The 22243-nt window shown below is 32.7% G+C and overlaps 3 protein-coding genes across 3 annotated transcripts; 2 read left to right on the forward strand and 1 right to left on the reverse strand.

Moving 5' to 3' along the window:
• The first annotated feature begins 1040 nt into the window (after positions 1-1040).
• On the forward strand, positions 1041-5374 carry LOC110629858 (ethylene-responsive transcription factor RAP2-10). The gene has a single exon (XM_021777027.2). The coding sequence runs from the start codon at positions 1449-1451 to the stop codon at positions 2022-2024; it is 576 nt and encodes a 191-aa protein (XP_021632719.1). The 5' UTR covers positions 1041-1448; the 3' UTR covers positions 2025-5374.
• On the reverse strand, positions 3245-12600 carry LOC110629857 (CBS domain-containing protein CBSX1, chloroplastic). The gene is made up of 8 exons (XM_021777026.2): positions 12273-12600; positions 11341-11428; positions 11197-11261; positions 10163-10211; positions 4891-4943; positions 3979-4094; positions 3791-3848; positions 3245-3713 (listed from the first exon to the last, which is right to left on the reverse strand). The coding sequence occupies exons 1-8, from the start codon at positions 12477-12479 to the stop codon at positions 3639-3641; spliced, it is 711 nt and encodes a 236-aa protein (XP_021632718.1). The 5' UTR covers positions 12480-12600; the 3' UTR covers positions 3245-3638.
• Positions 12601-16287: 3687 nt separating this feature from the next.
• LOC110629828 (polyadenylate-binding protein 2) lies at positions 16288-20751 on the forward strand. The gene is made up of 9 exons (XM_021776980.2): positions 16288-16852; positions 17544-17662; positions 17768-18424; positions 18534-18611; positions 18725-18814; positions 18964-19101; positions 19592-19750; positions 19957-20160; positions 20362-20751. The coding sequence occupies exons 1-9, from the start codon at positions 16606-16608 to the stop codon at positions 20605-20607; spliced, it is 1938 nt and encodes a 645-aa protein (XP_021632672.1). The 5' UTR covers positions 16288-16605; the 3' UTR covers positions 20608-20751.
• Positions 20752-22243: the final 1492 nt, after the last annotated feature.

A 22243-nucleotide genomic window follows, 5' to 3' on the forward strand; every position in this document is an offset into this window, starting at 1 on the left:
ATCAAAATAATTAGATGAATAAATTGTAATTTATTTAAAATAAGAAATATTAAATTATAATTTAAGAAATACAATGACTTCTTTTACTTACTAAATATAAACGAAAATAAATCAGACTTTAAATTTAAAATAAATTTAAATTAAATCAGTCTGAATTTTAATATATTTATTACGCTTAAAATTATATTAGAATATAAAATATTTATGAGAAATTAACGGAAAATGAAAAAGAATATTTTGATTTATTAATATGATAATGAAATAAAATAAAGAAAAATAGTGTTATAAACAAAATCTAGCATATAAAGAATATCTAGAGAAGAAAAAAAAAGCATAGTTTATGTTTGAATCCAAATCTATGTTGGGTTTGGGTAAAGCCAGGCTTGCAAAAAAATAAATAATTTTCTCCTAAACCATTGAAATTCAACACCTCAGTTGCCACATAAGACACCACCACACCACCCATCAACACCTAAGCATAAATAAAAAAACCATACTCCCATATGTAATTATTTAATTCCATAATATCATTTTCCACTACAATTCCATAACCCACACCCACTTTTATTTATTTCATTTTTCATTTTCTTTCTTTTCCAAACAAGCCCTTCAAGTGTTTGAGATGTTTATTAAAAAATCCTTACACAGATTTAAATATATATAACTTAATTAATAAAATAGATGATAAATAAATTAAAATAATAATAAATTTTATAGTTATTCATATATTATTTTATTGTTTACAATATTTATACATCTTAATTTTTATAATTTTAATTATATATATTATTTAATTAATTTTATAAAATTAAAATAAATTGATTAATAATTTATTAAATAAAATGAGTAAATAATTTAAATTTATAAAATATATATGTATTTTAATTGAATTATTTTAAAAATAAAAATAAATTAGTTAATTTATTAAAAATTTAGAAATTTAATAATATTTCTCCTATATTTGATTTAAATATCTAAATTTTATTGGATTGTCATCGACATGAAATCACCTAGTAGTATAAAATTTCCCAACCACGTCTCTCCTCCTCTCTCCAAGTCTCTCCCATAACATATAAGGCAAACAACATAAACACAACACCCTTCACACTCACACCCCCCTTTGCCTTTAAACAATTTCCACAAAGATTTGTCGGTGAATTTGGATTTTCTGATTTTTTTTCTTTTATCACCCATCTTTTTTTATTAAAAATAAAAAAACAAAAATCACCATTAACGTGTAAGATTACCCAGATGACTCTCCCCCTCTTTTCATACCTGGCTACAGCATTAAACCCATATCTTCCCCAATCTGTTCTGCCATGAAAGCTCGCTGATTTTGGACTTGGGTTTCTATAACACAGCTACTTTTTCTCCTTCTAGAGAGGGAAGAGAAGGGGGAAGTGGGTGTTTGGGAATCTTCGGTAATTGGTCGATTTTTTTTTTAAGCGATGGAAAATGGAGTGGAAAAGGCGATGGCCACGAGGAAGCGAGGAGATGGAACGGTGGACGGCGACAGACAGTACAAGGGGATAAGGATGAGGAAGTGGGGCAAATGGGTGGCTGAGATAAGAGAGCCTAACAAACGCTCGAGGATTTGGCTGGGTTCATATTCAACTCCTGTGGCTGCGGCTCGGGCCTATGACACGGCGGTCTTCTATTTGAGAGGGCCATCGGCGAGGCTTAATTTCCCGGAGTTTTTAGCAGGAGAAAGTATCGGCGGAGTTTGCGGTGACATGTCGGCCGCTTCGATAAGGAAAAAAGCGACCGAGGTTGGAGCTAGAGTTGACGCTCTGGAGACGGCTTTGAGTCACCATCACCATCACCACCACCACCACCACCACCACCACCACCACCATGACCACCATCGAAGTAGCAGTAGCAGTAGCAATAGCACTAATAATAACAGCAGCAGCAACAACAAATCGGTGATTGATAGCTCAGAATTCAAGTCCTTTTTCGAGCGGGTCGACTTGAACAAAGTACCCGAAGCGGAAGATTCTGATGTTGAATGGGAAAGGAATTAGGTGAACAAAATCAACTCTCTTGCTTCCTATTTCTTCTTCTTCTCCTTCAGTGGAGGCGACTACTGTAATCATAGTAGCCGCTAACATGCGCCAAGGAGGTATGTTAAGGTTATGCCCGGTGAAATGATGAAGCATTAATTAAAAAAAAAAAAGAAAAACTTATGTGGATTATTGGTATTTAGCAAGTTCATCTTTCTTATATTATTAGATTTTCTACTTGGGTTTTTTTCCCTTTCTTTTCTCCTTTTTATAAAATTGGGTAAGGAAATTTTGGCCTTGTAAAATGTATATTAGTTGGGTTATTATGATCTAATATAGCTTTTGTCTCAATTTCCAATTTCACTAATTTTAAGTTTTGAAGAAGAAATGAATACAATACAAGAGAAAGGGACTTGGGCAGGTTTCTTTGCCTGGTAATTTTCTAGCCCCGAGAGAGAGAGAGAGAGAGGGGATGTTAAAAGCAGTGAGAAGCGGGAACACGGGTGGCCTACAGCCTTGCAGTTGTTGCAAATAGCCATGCTAACCACTAAAGTTGTAACTACTAAAGTGATAGGATTTGGAGTTAGGTATTTTCTGGTTCTTCACTGTTGTTTATTATAGGACTTGTGGGCACCAGAAGAGAGAGATTGCCATCCTGGCTGGCTTGTGCAGTATGATTATGATGATGGGGACCAACTTCATGCCCTCCTATGCCTATTTTTTTTTAATATAATTCTCTATTTAACAGCTAATTACAAAAATTAAGCCTTAATCATACCCTGATTTTACCTGCATCTTTTTTGACTTGGTGTGTTTTCCTATGTGTAGTCTGCAAATTTATGTGCCACTTTTTAGATGAATAGATGGCAGATGAGATGACAAACATTAGCCCACGATTAGCGGACTAATGAACTAACATTTGTTTGATGGTATCTAGATGGACTACCGTTCAAATTCAGTCAGGCAATTGTTAAGAAAAATAAAAAATAAAAAATCTCTAAAGTTAGGATGTTTGTAATCATCTCGGATACTCGACAATCATTGCTGTTGGTTTGAGAAAACTGGGTTTCAGACGTACCATGCTTCTGCGTTGTATAAGGAAATACAGACAACCTCTTAATGTTCTGAGGCTCGTGTACAGTTCAGTTTCAGCATAGCTATAGAGGATAAAAAATGAGTCACCACTGGCAAATTAAAGTATTTAACAACTACCCATATTCAAGAACGTAGCAAGGACAACCTTTGAATTCTAAGACAATTATAAGAAGCACCCATTCTTGCTAGAATCATGTGTTCCATAAGATTACAAACTATCTCCAAACAATGTATCTACATCAGTTGTTTTCTCTTTTCTTTTTCCACTGCTTGTCCCTTCCCTTATATGGGATAATTAAAGAGGGAGGACTAGTGGCAGAATGGAGAGATAAACAAAAATAATTGGTCCCTAATCACTTTGATCCTGGCAATTACTAGTAACTTAACAATATAAACAGCAAAAACGAGGTACAGAATAAGCCAAAATTGTACGTAGCCAAGCTCTTCCAACCTCTTATCTGCTGAAGTTGAACCAGTTCATGGAAGCAATTGATCCAGTTTGCCTTCCGCTCCTCATTTTCGTTGCAGAACATTTGGATATCAAGCTGTTCCTTCAATGTCATGCTTTATTTGAAGGGCAGCTCTTACAACGTTTCCTCTTGTGATAATTCCAACCTTAAAGGGTAGGAATAATGGTTTATTAAAACTACTGTTGCACATGAGAGGTCAACAAAAAAAAAGACATCCCTTACCAGTTTGCCCTCGGAATCAACAACTGGAAGTCTACGATATTTTGTCTCCAGCAACAATCTGATACAAGACAAACGGACTAAGAAGTTAATTAGGCTCCACCGTTTGGAATGAAAGTAAACAGATGGCATAAATTAAAGTATCAAACACAACTAATGGCAAGAGGAGAACAAAAGGGGCATGAAAGAACCTTGCAGCATCCTCAAGATTAGTGGTTTCACGGACAACAACTGGGGCCGGGGTCATTAAGTCACCAACAACCTTCCCATTGGTTTTGCTGAGTAAATTTTGTACCTCATTAAAAGTCTGCAATTATCATTGACGGATCAAGTCAAAACATCTTATTAAGCCATTGGGAAGTTTGAAGTCCAAACAACTAAAACCACGCCGAATCACTTAGCGGGATTTAGGTTGTTTCATGTTTAAACATTAAGGATAAGGTAATAAAACACATTTTTAACTATTTTCTTTTTGCACAACAGACTTTAACATAACAAAATATGTTCTCTACATGAAATTTCATTACATCAGTTCAACAATTTTAGATTTTATAGAACACATAGAGAAGTGCTTGTGAGAGAGACTGTCTATTTTTTTTTTTTTCTTTTCTACTCTACAAGTAGTCATAATTCATTTAGAGTTCTTCATTGAAAAATTAGGTGGATGAAAATAATGAGATAGTTCAGAGTAGAGAAGGAAATATATACATATTCAAGTAATTAGAAGACAAAGACCACGTTAAGAAGGCCCTGAAAGAAAAAGTTCAACATAGTAAGAAGGCACATCTGTGCAAATAATTTTTACCAGCAGCAAAAAATCGAGCAGGAACCAACCAGGAAAAGGAATAAGTAGAAAAAAAGGGGCTTTCTTTGACATCTTGATCTGTTATGCAAGGGTCAATACATCTAAGAAAACAATGGAAGAAGAAAAATAATAATCTAAGTCCCTTTCTCACTGCAGAGTGCAGAGAAAGCAAGTTTTCAGGTCAAACTTGCAAAAAGAAAAAAAGTCGAAAGGCATTTAACTGCCATAAAATAAATTTTTATGCAGTGACCAAGCATAATTTGTACGCATTACTGTTTCACATGTAGTTTTAACTTACTTTCCAAGTGCTGTCAACCTCTGGAAACATGCTGTTTGCAGTTCTTCCACCACCTAGATGACATACAGGAAAATTCATGCAGGTAAGAATGTGGAAAAACGCAGCATATTTAATTACCCTATTATGCTAAAAACTATTATTGATCCATTTTCTGCCCTATTATAGTGTTAAAAACCCCTAAGATATGTAAAAAGTTCCATCATGAACAAATGCAAACTCAAGTAAATAGAAATGAACAATTTGGCAATAATGTGACACCACCATATGTTATCACTATAATAATCTAAAAGTCAATAATTATAAATTTCTTTAAAACATTAAAAACAAAAATCTAGAAAAAATAGTTCAAATGCATCCATCATTAAACATCAATTTCAAACCATATATATTAGTCATTACCGAAAGAGGAAAGAAGAGAAGAAAAGGTCCACCGCCAAATTTCATATTTTAAACAAGAATACTAACCATAACACAACAAGCACTACAAAAAAACATTCCAAACCAGGATTCAATAATTCTTCTGGTCCCCCCCCCCCTCCTTTTTTCTTCCAATTTTGACAGAGTCAACATTTGGTTGACATATAGTACAAAAGTGAACTCACACTATTTTCCCATTTAATTGGTGGATTAACTGGCATAGTCCAATTTTCAAAACAGTGACAATTACTGAAACTATTTTCAAGGACAAGCCATATCTAATACTTGTTCTTGTGAAGCGTTAATAGTTCTACAGCATACAGTAAAACTATGATGCATCAACACAACTTAAACAAAGGATATGCAGTGTCTGAGACTTGCCCATGCCCAATGCAGATCAAACACTTCAAATTTAAACCAAGTCCCAAAAGCAAAAGAAGAAGAAAATTGCATGTGTTTGACACTCTTTATGCTTGTTTGGAAACACATTTCACACTTCAAAAATCTTTTTCATTATATGTGTGTGTCGAATCATATTAGAACATTACTACTTAAGCCCTCACAAAATTAAGAAGCAAGTAAAGGCAAGGCACCAGTAATGATTTAATATGTAGTGATCTTCACAGTTGTCAGGTAGAGAATCAAAATCAAGGATCGTAATCCTCATTCTTTGAATCGAGAATCAGGAATGGAATCAAATTGTAAAATTTGGTAAAAAATTTTAAAACTCAATTGCAAATAACATGTATATTTGTAGATATATTTCCTATTAATTTTATCAAAAGATACATGATAACATATAATGATCCCCATCTTTATTTTTGAACATGTGTCCCACTAAAACAGTACATTAGTTAGGTCAGTTCGAACGAATAATAGCTGGCTCGAAAGGATGCATGGATGTAGTATGAAATTGTACCTTCACTATAGCCACACGCTTAAACAACCTAATACATGATTAGTTAACTAACAATAACCCTCCAGTATCCCTCCAGCCGACTTAACGTTTAATAGTCAACTGCCCACCATAAATGGTTTGTACATATTAGTATGCTTTCTAACAAAAGGCTGATAGGTCAGCATCCATAAGGACCATTGCCAACTTTGAGACCATCTCTCTGGTCACTTAGGACAAGACCTAAGAAAGGGAGACAAAAGAGGATAAAAGACTTTCAATATGAGGTAAGCTTTCAGACAATATTCTCAGACTTCATAACTCCTCTTCTTCTTTCTTCATCCCTTCTTTATTATCTTTTTCACTAGAGCATTTGCTAAATTTTTACTAACTTAACCATTAAAGTGCTAGTGGAAATACCCCAACTGGCTTTCTACCCTTGTTGGTTTTACAAGCCTTGTTGACACCTCCTGACCGGATCCAAAGTCATTCCTCCTGTCACCCATCTGTGTTTTGGTGGATTTCACCATTTATCAATTCTAAATATTTGATTGTAAATTATGTCTATATATATATTTAATTCCAAGTCATGTACTGAACATAAAATCAAAGAGAACCTAATAACTTTGTTATGACCAAGCTCAAAATATCAAACTAGGAAGTTTTTTTTTTAATAACTAGAACTATATTGGGCTATTTCCCCCTTCTTTTTTCATTAATTTGCTGCCCTTCTCTTGGGTTTCCCCTTCTTTTGCCCTTTTGTTTTAAATTGGAGCTTTTGATCTTTTTTGAACCAATGAATCTACAAATTCCTAATTATTCTCTGTTGAATCCCACGTCGATTGTGGAAAGGGGTAATGTGCCCCTTATATGGGTCATAGGCACTCCTACCTCTTGAACTAGCTTTTGGGGTGAGTTAGGCCTGACCCAAATTTAACATGGTATCAGAGCCTCCCCATTCGATATTGGGCCTCCATAAATTGTTGGGAAATCCCAAGATTATTGTAATCCAAATTGCGCAGCGGAAAAATAAAAATCTCTGATTTCCTTTCCCAGAATCCGAATGCTTCATTTATTTCATAAGAAGGATATGAGACTAACCCGTGAATCTCGTCCAAAAGATACAATGGTGGATTGATGGTGCTACTTTTTCAAACGAACACCCTCTATGGTATCCACACGAACGTCTTCTATCCTTCTAGAGTGCTAGCTCTATAAAAAATGGATAGATTATGTGCTCCACAATCTGCAACTGTTAGACTGAATTTTTCTCAAAAATTAACATCATCCTCATCCTTCCACAATTCATAGAATGAGTATTTATATGTTTCAGTCTTTTTTTTCCCACAACTCCTTTTCCTAAAAAGAGTTGTGTTCATAACCCACTATCACAATCTCACAGATACTCAAATATCTTATGTGATAGAGTCCTTTATCTGTAACAGTTACAGATAGATTGCAGATCTTTTAAATATTATTATCTCATAATAATAAATGATTAATAATAATAACACTTTATTAGTATTAATTATATTAATGATTAATAATAATAACTGATGATCTGAGATCCAGAAAATACGGTTTTACAAGGGTTCTGTAAAACTGGAAAAAAGCTTAGACCTAGAGGAGAGTATTTCTCCTTTTATATGTTTTCTTTTATCCGCTAGTGACGTGTAACAGAATGTATGTCATTGGGCCACCTGTCCCTGTCACGTTGATATGGACGTACGAGAAAATCAGATCGCTGCCCCATGCGTAACGGCTCCTGATTCTCTCCAGGCACGCATGCGGATGGTCCCACAAGGCGAATGGGCTGAATTCCTTCCTGGTTCCGAGCTGGGCCAGAAGATAAGGTTAAGACTAGGCCCAGAGGGGATCTGTTCATTGGGCCGAAGGAGCTGGGCCGGCCTGATTGAAGAATCTGACTGGAGCCCGGTCTTTGAGCTGAGCGGATCGGCCCTGGTGCACATGTGAGGCTTGGGGGCCTCTAGACAATAGGCTGATATCGTGGGCCTGGCCCCAGACCGGGGTGGAGAAATCCAGCAGTCATCAATAACACTTTATTATTATTAATTATATTAATGATTAATAATAATAACACTTTATTATTATTAATTATATTAATGGGCTTTGGGCTTTTAGCCCATTAATATGTCATAGCACATCAACAACGTTCTTTTGTGTGTGACCCAATAGGCTCACATTAATTGGCAATAGGCCTAGTCCCACAAGGCCCATAAGTCATAAGTGGCCTCTAGCAAGAAATTATGACTACCCAACTAATATGAGGATCAATAGTCCGATAAAGCCTAATAAATAGAACATATATTAATCCCTTTGTTACACGATATCTAGTTTGAACATAAGTCATGGTCAATGTCAAACTTATAATGTTCAAGCATATGATTTCTCGATCTCTAAGTAGACTGATAAATTCAAATGATATTGATCACGCTATCAATTCATTTGAGCACGGCCATGCATTTCTCAGTCTCACTTATCGAGGGGCCCAGAAGATATCTCTCTCAGAGAGAGGGACAAATCCTATCTTGATTGTTCATTATCCTCTACATAATTTCTATTATGCTCAATCATAACCTTTATGATTGTCCGATTAAAGACAATGTTTGGTTATATCAAAACATAATAGTCCTTATGTTGGAAACTATGACAATCTCAAGTCAAAGGATTAAGACATAACTACTTTGAGATTCACTTATGACAATAACCCATGTAGTGATCTCAACGCGGGTCCATCCAATATTTTGTTCTCTAACAAGTATCTATGATTATTGAATTACATCAACATATACATAATCATCTCATGATTATCAATCAATAATCATACTAGCTATATTTTATTATTATCAACATAATAATAAGTAACCATGGATGATAATCATTATTATGTAACATGCAAACAAATAATAATGATAAAAACCTCTTTTATTAATAACCAAAACGACATACAAAAAAGGCCCAAGATAATGGCCTAGGGCAAATACACTAACATAAATATATTCACGCACCAGTAAAATTATGGCCGTGAGGGGATGTGTTGAATCCCACATCGGTTGTGGAAAGGGGTAACGTGCCCCTTATATGGGTCATAGGCACTCCTCCCTCTTGAGCTAGTTTTTGGGGTGAGTTAGGCTTGACCCAAATTTAACATTCTCAATATTCATTTTTTATTCATACAATTCTTGTTATTAGTTACTTACAGCTCACACATTAGATTCATATCGTTACATTAGAAATTCCATACAACTCATACGTACCATACAATTCTGCAAAAAAGGTGATCTTATTGAAATCGAACTATGAGGATGTAGTTATGACAAGTAACAGATGTCTTTATTAATGTAATATGAATTATGAATTACACTGCAAATTCTTAAGTTTGACATACTTTTTAAATATTTTACTAGATATTGTAATGGAATTTTCTTTTTGTTATAAATAAAAGGCTATTAACATAAAACGTTGTTCCCAGCTTGTTGTAACTTGACTTTATAAAAGTTGCTGTGTCCTATACCTGTGTCATGTCATGTTGTATCCATGCAAAATGAACGGTTCCCAAAATATAAAGTTCCAACAAGTCACAAGAACAAGCCAGAATTATTTTTACATCTTTAATATAGACAAATTATATCGTACAGAATAAAATGCTGATAGAGAGAATTTGAGCACATTCTAGTAAAACATCAAAAAATGGTCTGATATTTTTTTTAAATTTTCTTAAGAATATATTGTTCCAAACTATTAGAAGTGCAGCAGAGAATAAAATGGTCTCTTCAACAAACTGGATTAGGATGCAGGAGTTATTACAATTTTGTTTCATGTGAAGGTTTAACAACTTCATGCTTGGTACTTTTGAGTCAAAAGAATTGCGACCACAAAAAGGAAGTGACAAGGCTTTTCTAAAACAATATGAATAGCCAAGTCTCAATCATTTCATACCTGATATAGAGTCCAATGCTAACAAGTCATAATCTGACACAAGACCAACCTACAATAGTAAAAAACCTTAAAATCATTCCCATAAATAAAGAATAAGAATATACAAATAATACAAATATATCAAACCAAAGATTGAAGTTAACATCTTAAAAGAAGGAAGGTTAGAACTACTCTAAAAGGTGTCGAATAATTTATGTTATAAAGAACTCTGAAGCAATTAGGAATATTGGAATGCATGCATGCATATTATTTTAATAAACACAACATAAATTAGCATCAGGCCAAACTTAGTAGAGATTGCTTGCAGTTCTTATTCTTGATTTCAAAGCTTTTTAGGTCCATTTATTTTCAAGATATGGTACATCCTCAAAATTGGTGAACAGAACCAAACAAAATGCTAGAGGCAAAGACTGCAAGTAACCATCAAACTGGGGCCATACAAGCATTCGATGTAGAGTGAGAAATCATGGGCCCTTACACTTGAGGAAAACTATGATATTTTTCTGAAAAAGTTTTCTAAGAAAACTAGAAAATAGAGTTTTGGCTTTACAAAATTTAACTAAGTTCTGAAAAACAACATTGTTTTCCATTGTTTTTCTTTATATCAAATGTCATGTTCTCCAAATGGAAAATAATGACTTCTCTACAACCAAAATTATATTATAAGTTTAACATAACTAAATTGAATAATAATTTGGGAAATATTTATTTACGACAAAAAAATTAATCATACTATTATAAAATCAGTGAATAATAAAAACTGAGCCTTAATCACATGCTAGTTGGAGTAAACAGAATAATGCATGTTAAAAAAAATCTTAAAAGTAAAGAAACTTCTAAATATTATTTTATGATAATTTATTTTTAATTTATTGAACTAGAAAACTGCTTTCTATTTCTGAAGATGAAGGCATTTTCTCTTTTTTTGCTTAAAAAATGAAAATTGGACTTCTCTTAGAAAATAGAAATGGAAAACAGAGAAATGTTTTTCACAAGTAAAGGAGAAGGAAGTGAGGGGAGGAGCAAGAACTTGCCAGTTTCCAATCATCATCAATTACAGGAAAGCCTGTAATTCTGTGTTCCACCAGAGTTTCCAAAGCTGTTGGCCAAACAATACCAAATTAGTGGATGAAAATAATATGGTGTACTCCAACAAATAATATTTTTGTTACAAATACCTTCATCCACAGTTGTTGTTGGTTTTACTACATGCAAATCCTCTTTCCTTGTCATAAATTCACCAACTGTATAAACTCCACTTTTTGGCTGCAGAGCAGGTCCAAAAAGGAAAATCATATGAAGAAAATGGATGAGGTATTAACTATTGAGGTTGGAGATATTTAAAGATATCTGGCTGCCAAACAACAGGTCCGCTTAAATAAAAATGAAAAAAACTAAACTGAGTTTGGATAATATTTAAAGCTAAAGAAGAATAACTTGAATGCTCAAAATTCCAGACTGAGTACATCAATGAGGAGTAGCACCTAAGTATCTTGATTAGTGAGTTCCAGAACCCCAATTTCCATCCTTATCCCAAACATCCATTACTCAAGCTCCACCATAAGTCTAAATTCAAGTGCCATGTTCAGCTGAAAGTAAACAGATGAGTAACCATTTCCAAGCGCTCTTGCACTTCAAATCATTCAAAAACAAAAAGAGCATCCCAATCCGCATTCAAACTAAGCTGTATCATCAGGTATGGATCCATTACATGATATCCCATAAGCATTAGTGTTACTTCACCCCGTTTTACATAATAAAGATTGCAAGAAGCAAATTCTACGTAATTACCGTTAGGCACTCGTCCTCTTATCTTTACTGCTAGCTTCCTATTATTCCTAATCCAACTAACACATTAACAAAAATAAATTGAACCAGTGATTGATCTATAACCAAGTTCCTTGAGTGAAATAAATTGATCGAACAAACCAGGTGCCAAAATTAAATTGAATTTCCTCTAATGTGTTCATATACACTTAACTAACAAACCAAATGAACTAATCAAATCACGAAAATCTAAACCGAAAAGTTCAGTATATGGAAACGACAATTCTGAACTTGGAAGCACATTTAATTATCTATCATAAAGGATAAGGTAACAGAACGGTACAGAATTGGCCATCAAGGTGCCATTTGCGGCGATAGATGAGGAGCGACGAGGACACGAAATGACTGATAGAGGTACGAATCTCTGGCCTGCACGGGACAAGAGAAGACAAGGAAGCTGGTGAGCGGAGGCAACGGTGGCGGTCGTGGTAGAAGGAACAGCGTCAGGTAGGCGAGCGACCGAGAGATTAAGATGGAGAATGGAGTGCATGGTGTTGGAGATGTGGGAGAAATCGAGAAAGGGGAGAAGAGGGGTGTGGAGAAGGAGACTAGCGGAAGTGAAGATAAAAGTGCAAGCGAGTGATAGAGATTGAGACTGCTCACGAGTCTTGCCTTTTTAATGACTGCCCTCAATTATATGAATTTCTCTCCCTCTATTTTAATTGCTTAATTACTCTCTAAATTATGTTACTTTTTTTTATTTATTTTGGCCTATTAATTTAAATAATTGTTTCCGTTACTATTGAAATTAATTTTAACTAAACTTTGAGATATATTTTATTTTTTATTATTTTTTAATTAATATATTTTTAATATAATAAATAAATCATTTAAATATTTTTATAAATTTATATTTATATTTTAATTTTTGAAATTTATCAATAAAAATAACAAACTTTTTTACAAATTCACGTAGCTACCTTTACTATTATTTATTTTTTTACTATTATTTATTTCTTCATGAATTACATCCTTTTTCTTAAGATTAAAGCCACGAAACACGCTATTGATCAATTAGATTTTTTTTTAATCAATTAAACTTTTTTTATTAATTTTCTGGTTAATAATGAAGTAATTGATTTTTTGGTATATTAATAATCATATTTTTACTATTCAAAATTTAAAAATTGTGATATAAACATAAATTTGTAAAAAAATTATATTATTTTATAATATATTTAAAAGATATAAATATAAATTTATAAAAATATTTAAATTGTTTATATAATAGTTTTAAAATATAGTTAATTAAAAATAATAAAAAATTTAGTGAGATGACTAATAAATTTTAAATATTTATCAAAATTAATTTAAATTCATAATTAAAATAATAATAAAATTTTAAAAGTTTTAATTGTCTAAAATAAAAAATTTAAGATATCAACGTTGACAAAAATGATTAAATTATTTGGATTTGTAGGAAATTTATTTATATATGGTACTTCCAATCTAGTAAAAAAAATAATTTATTGCTTAACAATGTTAGACATCTTTTTGATATTATTAAAATAATTTTATATATTTAAAATTATAAAAAATAAATAATAATTTATAATGTACATAAATATAAAAATCATTACTTTTTCAACATCTTATTTGATTATTTTATGTTTTATGCATTTATAGTAATTTCATTGTTCTACAGTATTATTAGAAATATTATATTATTAATATTATACTAACGAAAATTAAATTTTAATTTTAATGGCATAATTTTATTACATTTATTATTATTTATTTTTTTATATAGTTTTTTTTTTTTACATAATTTTAATGGCATAAACAAAAGCACGGGAAAATGCAATGGGAATAAGTCACTTATTCTTAAAGTTTATTTTTGTTGTTCGGAGAGATTTTTTATTTAGTTTTTAAAAATTAGTATTATTAATAAATTAATTTTTATATTTTTAAAAATTTATTAAAATATTTTTTTCTGTCAATATAATAGCCTTTTTATCTATTTCTATCATTAAAAAAAAATAAAATATCAAAATATTCCACTTCTTGTTTTTTTCTATCAGCCATCAAATTCTCTTCTCACAACCGCCTTTTTCTTTCTCCTCCACTGACAAAACCCTCAAAATTTATTCTCTTTCCCCTCCGATCGTCCTACTTCTCATTTTACTCCTCTCCATGAATTTCAAGACCATAAGCAAGGCATCTCCAATATTGCATTCTCTTTTGACTCCTATTTCCTTGTCTCTAATTTCGACGATAAAACCATTCGCATCAGAGACGTCATCACAGGCTTTTAAATTAAAACTGTCCAAGGCCATACTAATTATATTTTATGTGACAACTTTAATCCTCAATCCAACATGATCGTCTCGAGTTCTTTTGATGAGACGATTAGAATCTGGGGTGTGAAGAGCAGCAAGTGTTTGAAGGTGCTTTCGGCGCATTCTGATCCTATTACAACTGTTGAATTACTTTTTTTCTTCTTTTTATTTTTCTTTTTCTTTTAAAAGCTTTCTCCTCTTCTTTTTCTTCTTGTTCTTTATCTTTTTCTTCTTTTTCTTTGGAGGGGAGGAGAATGTGGACTATTTTACTGATGAAAATAAAATATAAAAATATTTTAATAAATTTAAAAAAAATAAAAAAAATTTAATAAATTTCTGAAAATATAACTACTAATTTATTAATAATGATAATATTGAAAAAACTAAATAAAAGAGTTTTATTTGATGGTAAAATTAAATTTTAAAAATTTTTAAAATATGATGAAATAACTATTTAATTGACGGAAAGAAAAAATATACACATTTTAATAAGTTTCTGAAATGTATGAATTTACTTATTAATAATCACAATGTTAAATAGTTAAATAGTAAATTTACCTAAAATTTTCTTTGTATTCTTATTTTTATTATGATTTTTTATTTTATATTATAACAATACGCATGTGTCACAGAATCATTATTTTATAATCAAATTTAAAAAAAAATGACAGAATTTTATAACTAATTATTATTTATATTATATAACAATGAATATTATAAGTTTCAAAAAAATCTATATTATAACTAATTTAATTATTATTTATAGTATATATATTTAATTTATTAACTTTGCCTTATTATTTTAAATAATTTATTGATATAAATATTTTTAAATTAAAATTTTAATAAAATTTAATTGGTAAAATGCTCTAAATAAAAAATAAAATCACAATAGTTATAAACTATTTTACTAATTAATTTCTTAAAATTTATCAAATATTTCGTTTTGATTAAATCAAAGGATTAAATTAAATATGCTCTAAATTAAAAGAACATAAAAACCAAAGAAATAAACTAAATAAACAATAGGAGACAAATTGAAGCAGTTGCAAAATCAATTAAATTGAAACTTTTAGAGGAAAGGGAAGGGAGAGAAAAAAAATAAATGAGGGAAATGAGTAGCATGATCGTGTATTTGGTTGGTGAGTATTCCATCAATTCGATTTAAAATTAAAAGAAATTAAATAAATTAAAAATTAAAATTTTAATATTTATAAAAATTAATTTAAATTAATTTTAATTAGAAATTAAACTGAATTAAATCAATTCAATTTGATTTGATTTAGTATGATTTAATCGATATAAATTTTTCATTTTTATCACTTTAATTTTAATATTTTAAAATTTAATTAAAATATTTTAATTTTTATATAATATAATTTTTCTGTATTATTAAAAATAATATATTATTATATTTAAATCTCTCTATTATTAAAAATAATATATTATTATATTTAATTTATTTTTAAAATTTTTTCATTAAAATTATTAAAAATAATATATTATTATATTCGGTTTATTTTTTAAAATTTTTTTATAATTAAAATTAAATTAAATCGAAATAATATAAATTTTTAAAATTAAAAATTAAATTAAATTTAAATAAATAAAAAATTAAATTAAAAAATTAAATTAATTCAATTTATCAGTTTGTTAAATTTTAATTGGATACTGGTCACGTACGAATTTAAACTTTATTATTTTTTATTTGCTTTTAATTTTTTTGTTTGTCTGCGCTTTCTTAGTCGCCCTTGCTTGCATTTGTTTTTTCCGTTGCAGGTACTCGGTGTTTGACAGTTGAGATATTTTTATAAAAAAAAAAAAATTTTAAAACCATAAGAAACTACCGTATAAAGAATAATAGAAAGGACAACAAGGTTTGCGGTTAAGGCTGAGACCAAGTAACGTGGTCCACGTAGAAGAGATCGAAGGGCTGCGATTGCATGATAAAAAATTCAACTTTTAGGGTTTGGACAGTTATCACCGCCCTACTGGTCTTCTACTATATAACCAAAAGCTTGTCCAACCCCTCCTTTGCGGTGCCGCTCGTGCTGCCCACCCTATTTCTCCTATCTTCATACTCAAACCATCACCCCCTTCCGACCGATAGGGCCTTTTCTTTTTTCAATTTCCGGCCAACTTATCACATATCAGAAAAAATTGAAGGAAAAATACTCAAAACCCCCCAAAAAATCACAAACCCAAAACCAAAATTTTCCTATCAAAAACTTACAGTCCCCGTTTTCGTTCAACAGCATTAGTTAAGGGTTTTTTGATTGTTGTTGTTGTTGTTTTTCATTTCTGGGTGGGTTTGTTCTCTGTCGTTGAATTTGGAGAATGGCTCAGGTTCAGGTTCAACCACAGTCTCCAGTTTCTGCTTCAAATGGGGTGGCAAGCAATGGAGTGAACCAGTTCGTCTCGACCTCGTTGTATGTTGGGGATCTTGACCACACTGTGACCGAAACTCAGCTCTATGATTTGTTTAATCAGCTGGGTCAGGTCGTATCTGTCCGGGTCTGCAGGGACTTGACCACTAGAAGGTCCCTTGGCTATGGCTATGTCAATTATAGCAATGTCCATGATGGTTAGTCTTTATTTATGCACATTTGATGAATTAGATGACATTCATATGAATGATGCTATTGTGAATCCGTATTTGACAATTTAGCTATAATCAGCCGTGTGATATTCATGATTTTCATGTTTTAGTTGCGTTTTTAAACCATTTGACTAGGGCCAGACCCAACCAGGTGTTCTAATTGTAATTTTATGGTCAACAAAAGTGCATGTTTTGTGATTTTTTGGTTACGAGCACGAGCACTGAGAAACTAAGCAAATGATGCATTTTTGTGTACGTTTAAGGTGGACTGATCAAGTAATACAATCCACTATAGTGGGGAAATTTCAGCTTTACATGGTAAAAGCAATTACATTTCGCAACAAAAACGTGATTAGAGTAGTCCTGTGGATATGGATTGATTGAGGTTTAAAGTTGAGTTGTTAGAAACTTCTCCAAGCTAAAAGTGCTGATATTACAATTTGTTGTGTGACATTTTCTATTCATTTGGCATCAAACCTTTTTTTTCCGTCTTATTCTAGGATTTTGAGGTTTGTTCTGTTTATGTAATTTTATGTAACTTTCTGTAATTTGTGAAGGCTAAAAAGTAAAGAAAATTTCTCGCCTTACAGCTTAATATTTATTTGTGATGTATTATGCTGTCCATGTTGTTGAGGGATGGATGCAAGTAAATTGGTAATTTTGTTCATGATTGCAGCGGCACGGGCATTAGAGGTACTGAATTTTACTCCCATCAATGGCAAGACTATTAGGATAATGTATTCTCATCGTGATCCCACTATTCGTAAAAGTGGTGCTGGAAATATATTTATCAAGGTATTATATTCTAAATATTTGGGAACAAGTTAGTAGTTTCTCCTTTATCTCTCTCACCCTTGTGTTTATGCTGATATCCAACTTACTTTTTGTTTTTCACCTTAGAATTTGGACAAGGCAATTGACAACAAAGCTCTACATGACACTTTTTCCACATTTGGGAATATTTTATCTTGCAAAGTAGTAACTGACTCTTCAGGTCAGTCTTTAGGATATGGTTTTGTACAGTTTGATAACGAGGAGTCTGCAAAAAATGCAATTGATAAATTGAATGGCATGTTACTGAATGACAAGCAAGTTTATGTGGGACCTTTCCTCCGCAAACAGGAAAGAGAGTCTGTTATGGACAAGACAAAATTCAATAATGTTTTTGTAAAGAATTTTTCTGAGACAACAGCTGAGGAGGATTTGAAGAAGATTTTTGGTGAATATGGAACTATTACTAGTGTTGTAGTTATGAGAGATGGTGACGGAAAGTCCAAATGTTTTGGATTTGTAAATTTTGAGAATCCTGATGATGCAGCTCGGGCTGTCGAGGCCCTTAATGAGAAAACATTTGATGATAAGGAGTGGTATGTTGGGAAAGCGCAGAAAAAATCTGAAAGAGAAAATGAATTAAAAGGGCGGTTTGAGCAAACTTTGAAGGAGACAGTTGACAGATTTGAAGGATTGAATCTATATGTCAAGAACCTAGATGATACTATCACTGACGATAAACTGAAGGAATTATTCTCAGAATTTGGTACAATTACTTCATGCAAGGTTTGTAGTGTTCATCCTCATCCTTCATGATGGATTTATATGGACAAATAAGTCTTGTTGTGACCATCTACAGCTTATCTCTCTTATTTGTATCTTTGAGATTTAATAGGTTATGCGTGATCCAAATGGTGTAAGTAGAGGTTCAGGCTTTGTTGCCTTCTCAACTGCTGAAGAAGCATCACGAGCTGTAAGATTATATTCTGTGTGTTCAATATTTCTGTATTAATAGGCTGTTTCTCTTCTTCCCTTTTCTTGTTTCTCATTTTGATTTCAATTTTTATTTTCTCTGCATTTCTGTAGCTTGCAGAGATGAATGGTAAAATGATAGTTAGCAAACCATTATATGTTGCACTTGCACAAAGAAAAGAAGAACGAAGAGCAAGGTTGCAGGTAATTTTTTAAAGCATAGTAACTATGTAGAGATGCTGGTAGAGTTGATTCTTTTGCGGCTGCCTCAATTAGTTTTTGTCATGCAAACTTGCCATTTCTTCCCCTGCATGAGTTCTCTTTCTTGCTTATATAATGTGTCATCTATGCAGGCACAATTTTCACAAATGCGTCCTGCTGCAATGCCACCTACAGTTGGCCCTCGTATGCCTATCTATCCCCCTGGAACTCCAGGTATCGGACAACAACTATTCTATGGTCAAGGCCCCCCTGCTATCGTCCCTCCCCAGGTGAGAGCTGCTTAACTTGCGGGACAGTTGCTTGGACCTCCATCCCAAAACCGCTTCTTTCTTATGAGTTGATTGTATGTCACTATGGTTGTATTGATTGTTCTGGCCATTTTATTGGCATGACTGGACTTGGTTGAGGTTGATGTATATAATTTGAGTAGTGGAATTGGTGAAATTTAGGGTTTACATATGGGGTAGTAGCTTTTGCTAAGCATAGAGATCATCTCTGTGGATTTTAGCTTTGTGCTCTTTCCATTAGTATACCTTCCTTTATGACTCAGAAGTTTGACCTCAAGACTTTTTACCCTTCCAAAAGCTTTTAGGCGTTGATTCCTCTTACTTGAATAATGATAGTATTAAATGTTAGATTTACCTTTTCTTATCATTAGAACCAATCAATATGATATAGTTGGCTTCCCTGTGTTCTCATGCTTACTTTACTCTCAATTGTTTACAGTTGATTACTGACCCTGTTCTGTAAATATGACAGCCTGGGCTTGGGTATCAGCAGCAACTGGTTCCTGGAATGAGGCCAAATTTTTTTGTTCCAATGGTCCAACCAAGTCAGCAGGCTCAGCGCCCAGGTGGCCGGAGACCTGGAGCAGGGCCAGTGCAACCTCAGCAACCACTTCCCCTGATGCAGCCACAGGTAGATGGGAATTTGATATTTACATTAAAAAGTTTTTGTTCCTCTTGATATATCCGTGCCAATATTATAATTTTTGAGAATGTGCGATTTGTATCCAAAAATCAATTAGAAATTGAAAAACTGGATTATGAAATTACAAAACATAATATATGCTTTGAAATTTTATATTAAAAATTTCATATACTTTGTTTCTTGTTGAATTATAGATGCTTCCTAGGGGCCGTGTTTATCGTTACCCTCCTGGCCGCAATATGCCTGATGTTCCCATGGCTGGTATCCCTGGAGGCATGCTTCCTGTTCCTTATGATGTGGGGGGAATGCCATTCAGAGATGCTGCATTTTCACAGCCTATGCAGGCTGGGGCTTTGGCCACTGCCCTTGCTAATGCCACACCTGAACAACAGAGGACGGTAAATTTCTGCTGAGCAAGTCATATTTTTTGGCATTCACTAAAGGAGCATGTGTATATAGTTGGTTACATTATTATTTAATCCTGATATTATTTGATCAAATTCTACATTCTTTTGTTCAACTCCAATATATAGATGTTGAAATTGCCCAAGGCACCTTACTGTAATGTTGATGGTTTGAATATTTTTTTGCCCTTGTAGTTGCTTGGGGAAAATTTATATCCACTTGTGGACCAGTTGGAGCATGAAAATGCTGCTAAGGTGACGGGCATGCTTCTAGAGATGGACCAGACAGAGGTTTTGCACTTACTGGAGTCACCAGAAGCCCTGAAGGCCAAAGTTGCTGAGGCCATGGATGTGCTTAGAAGTGTTCAGCAGCAGCAGCAGGTTAATAGTCCTGATGATCGAATGGCCTCGCTTTCCCTAAATGACAACCTTGTTTCTTAAGCCTTGCAGTTTCTATTTTTTGAGCAACTTTTTTGAGAGCCTTTAGTACATTTCTAGAAACTTTGTTTTGAGAGTATTTTTGTGGTTGCTCCAAATTTTTACCTTAAATGGAGTTTCTATTCTAGTGGATACTTGATACTTAAATCTCGGCTTTGCAACATATTAAAGCTCCACCTACTTGCCACTTGGTGTCAGTTGTAGTGGTATCCGAACATGACGGTAAATAAACACTCACTGCTGAACCAAAATTTTACAGATTTTGGAGGTTTTAGACTTGTTATGGCACAAGTGGCTGAACCTAATTGTGTGGGGTCGGTCCATGTGTAGTTCTCTAAGTGGACTGCCTTGGTTTTGTCAAACTAGGTATCACGACATGAACCAATGAGCTGTATCTTTTAGTGGTATTTCTTTTCTTTTCCTTTTTTTGCCAAATTTTCATTTAGAGACAAATTACCCAAAGCGAGGGGTGGTGGGTTCGAATTTGGAAATCAGGGATCAAGTGATATGCTTCATAGCCAACCAAGTTAGGCGGTCTAGGTGCTTTTTAGTGGTATTGAAGTCGTGTTTAATACCATAAGTTTTTGAGTGGGTATATGCAATGCCTTTCTATTGAAATCAGATCACCTCGATTGCCTGCTGATCCTGCAAAGCTAAAGGTAGGCTACTAGTTTTGAAGTGTTGTTAACTGTTTAGAAGAGGCATTATTAGGTCACAATGTAGTGAAGGAAAATGAACAAGATTTCAGTGACCGAGTGTGAAACCGTTCATTGCAGAGGGCAGGACCTACATGATGCGCGGTTATATAGGAAAGTGGAAGCAAGCAATGGATACTTTTTATTTAGAAAAAGAAAATCTCAATCTTTCCCTTTGTGTGGGCAGCGAATGTCTTGGTTCTATTTTTATTCTTCTTTATTGTCTTTGCTTTTCGTTTTGAGGTGGATTATCCGTCTCGACCTTAGAATGGATGAAAATAGACTTACTGTTCTGTGTTGTGTCTTGTCTTCTCCTAAACTGGGTCTTCTGGATTACGGTGTTTGCAGAGATTTAGTATTTGTACAAGGCAATGCCCATATGAAGTCGGTGGAACCAATCCTTAAGTAGCCTACTCTCATAGCCTAGTGTTATTGTTATGCTATTTCCTCCTCACTAATTCTCCTATAACTGGTGGGAGGGAAGAATATTAGAAAATTTACTGGTTGGTTTTTATTTTAAAATACTTAATTAAAACACCTTATATAAATTAAAATTTTTAATCTTTTAGTTAAAGAAACAGTTAATTGACAGTTTTTAATCCTTTAGTTAAAGTAAAACTTAAGTTAATTTTAGTGAAAATGATTTCATTTTTTAAAAATATTTACTATCAAATTTTTTATATGTAATTATTGTTTTTTATTTTTTAATATCATAAATAAGAAATAAAAATAAAATAATTGAATAGAAATATTTTTTATTTATAAATTATTTTTCACGAGTTCTGATAATATTTGAATTATATTCTTATAGCCCTTTCAACTTTACCATAAATAGAAAGCAACTTTAAAGGGAAGGAAGATGCATGGTATGAAAAATGTTTCAAACGAGGCTTCTGCTTGTAAGCCATCTTCAGGAGGAAAAAAAACAAAAAAACAAAAAAAAG

Source organism: Manihot esculenta, chromosome 13 (assembly GCF_001659605.2).
Source record: "Manihot esculenta cultivar AM560-2 chromosome 13, M.esculenta_v8, whole genome shotgun sequence".
NCBI classification, from domain to species: Eukaryota; Viridiplantae; Streptophyta; class Magnoliopsida; order Malpighiales; family Euphorbiaceae; genus Manihot; species Manihot esculenta.

Excerpts from the sequence above, each read along its gene's own strand:
- LOC110629857 (XM_021777026.2), bottom strand. The coding sequence starts at position 12,479 with ATGCACTCCATTCTCCATCTTAATCTCTCGGTCGCTCGCCTACCTGAC. Across the intron at positions 10,212-11,196 it reads TTGATGATGATTGGAAACTG|GTTGGTCTTGTGTCAGATTA; the intron begins GCAAGTTCTTGC and ends TTACTATTGTAG. Across the intron at positions 4,944-10,162 it reads AGCATTGGACTCTATATCAG|GTGGTGGAAGAACTGCAAAC; the intron begins GTATGAAATGAT and ends TATGTCATCTAG.
- LOC110629828 (XM_021776980.2), top strand. The coding sequence starts at position 16,606 with ATGGCTCAGGTTCAGGTTCAACCACAGTCTCCAGTTTCTGCTTCAAAT. Across the intron at positions 18,425-18,533 it reads GTACAATTACTTCATGCAAG|GTTATGCGTGATCCAAATGG; the intron begins GTTTGTAGTGTT and ends GAGATTTAATAG. Across the intron at positions 19,751-19,956 it reads TTCCCCTGATGCAGCCACAG|ATGCTTCCTAGGGGCCGTGT; the intron begins GTAGATGGGAAT and ends GTTGAATTATAG.
- LOC110629858 (XM_021777027.2), top strand. The coding sequence starts at position 1,449 with ATGGAAAATGGAGTGGAAAAGGCGATGGCCACGAGGAAGCGAGGAGAT.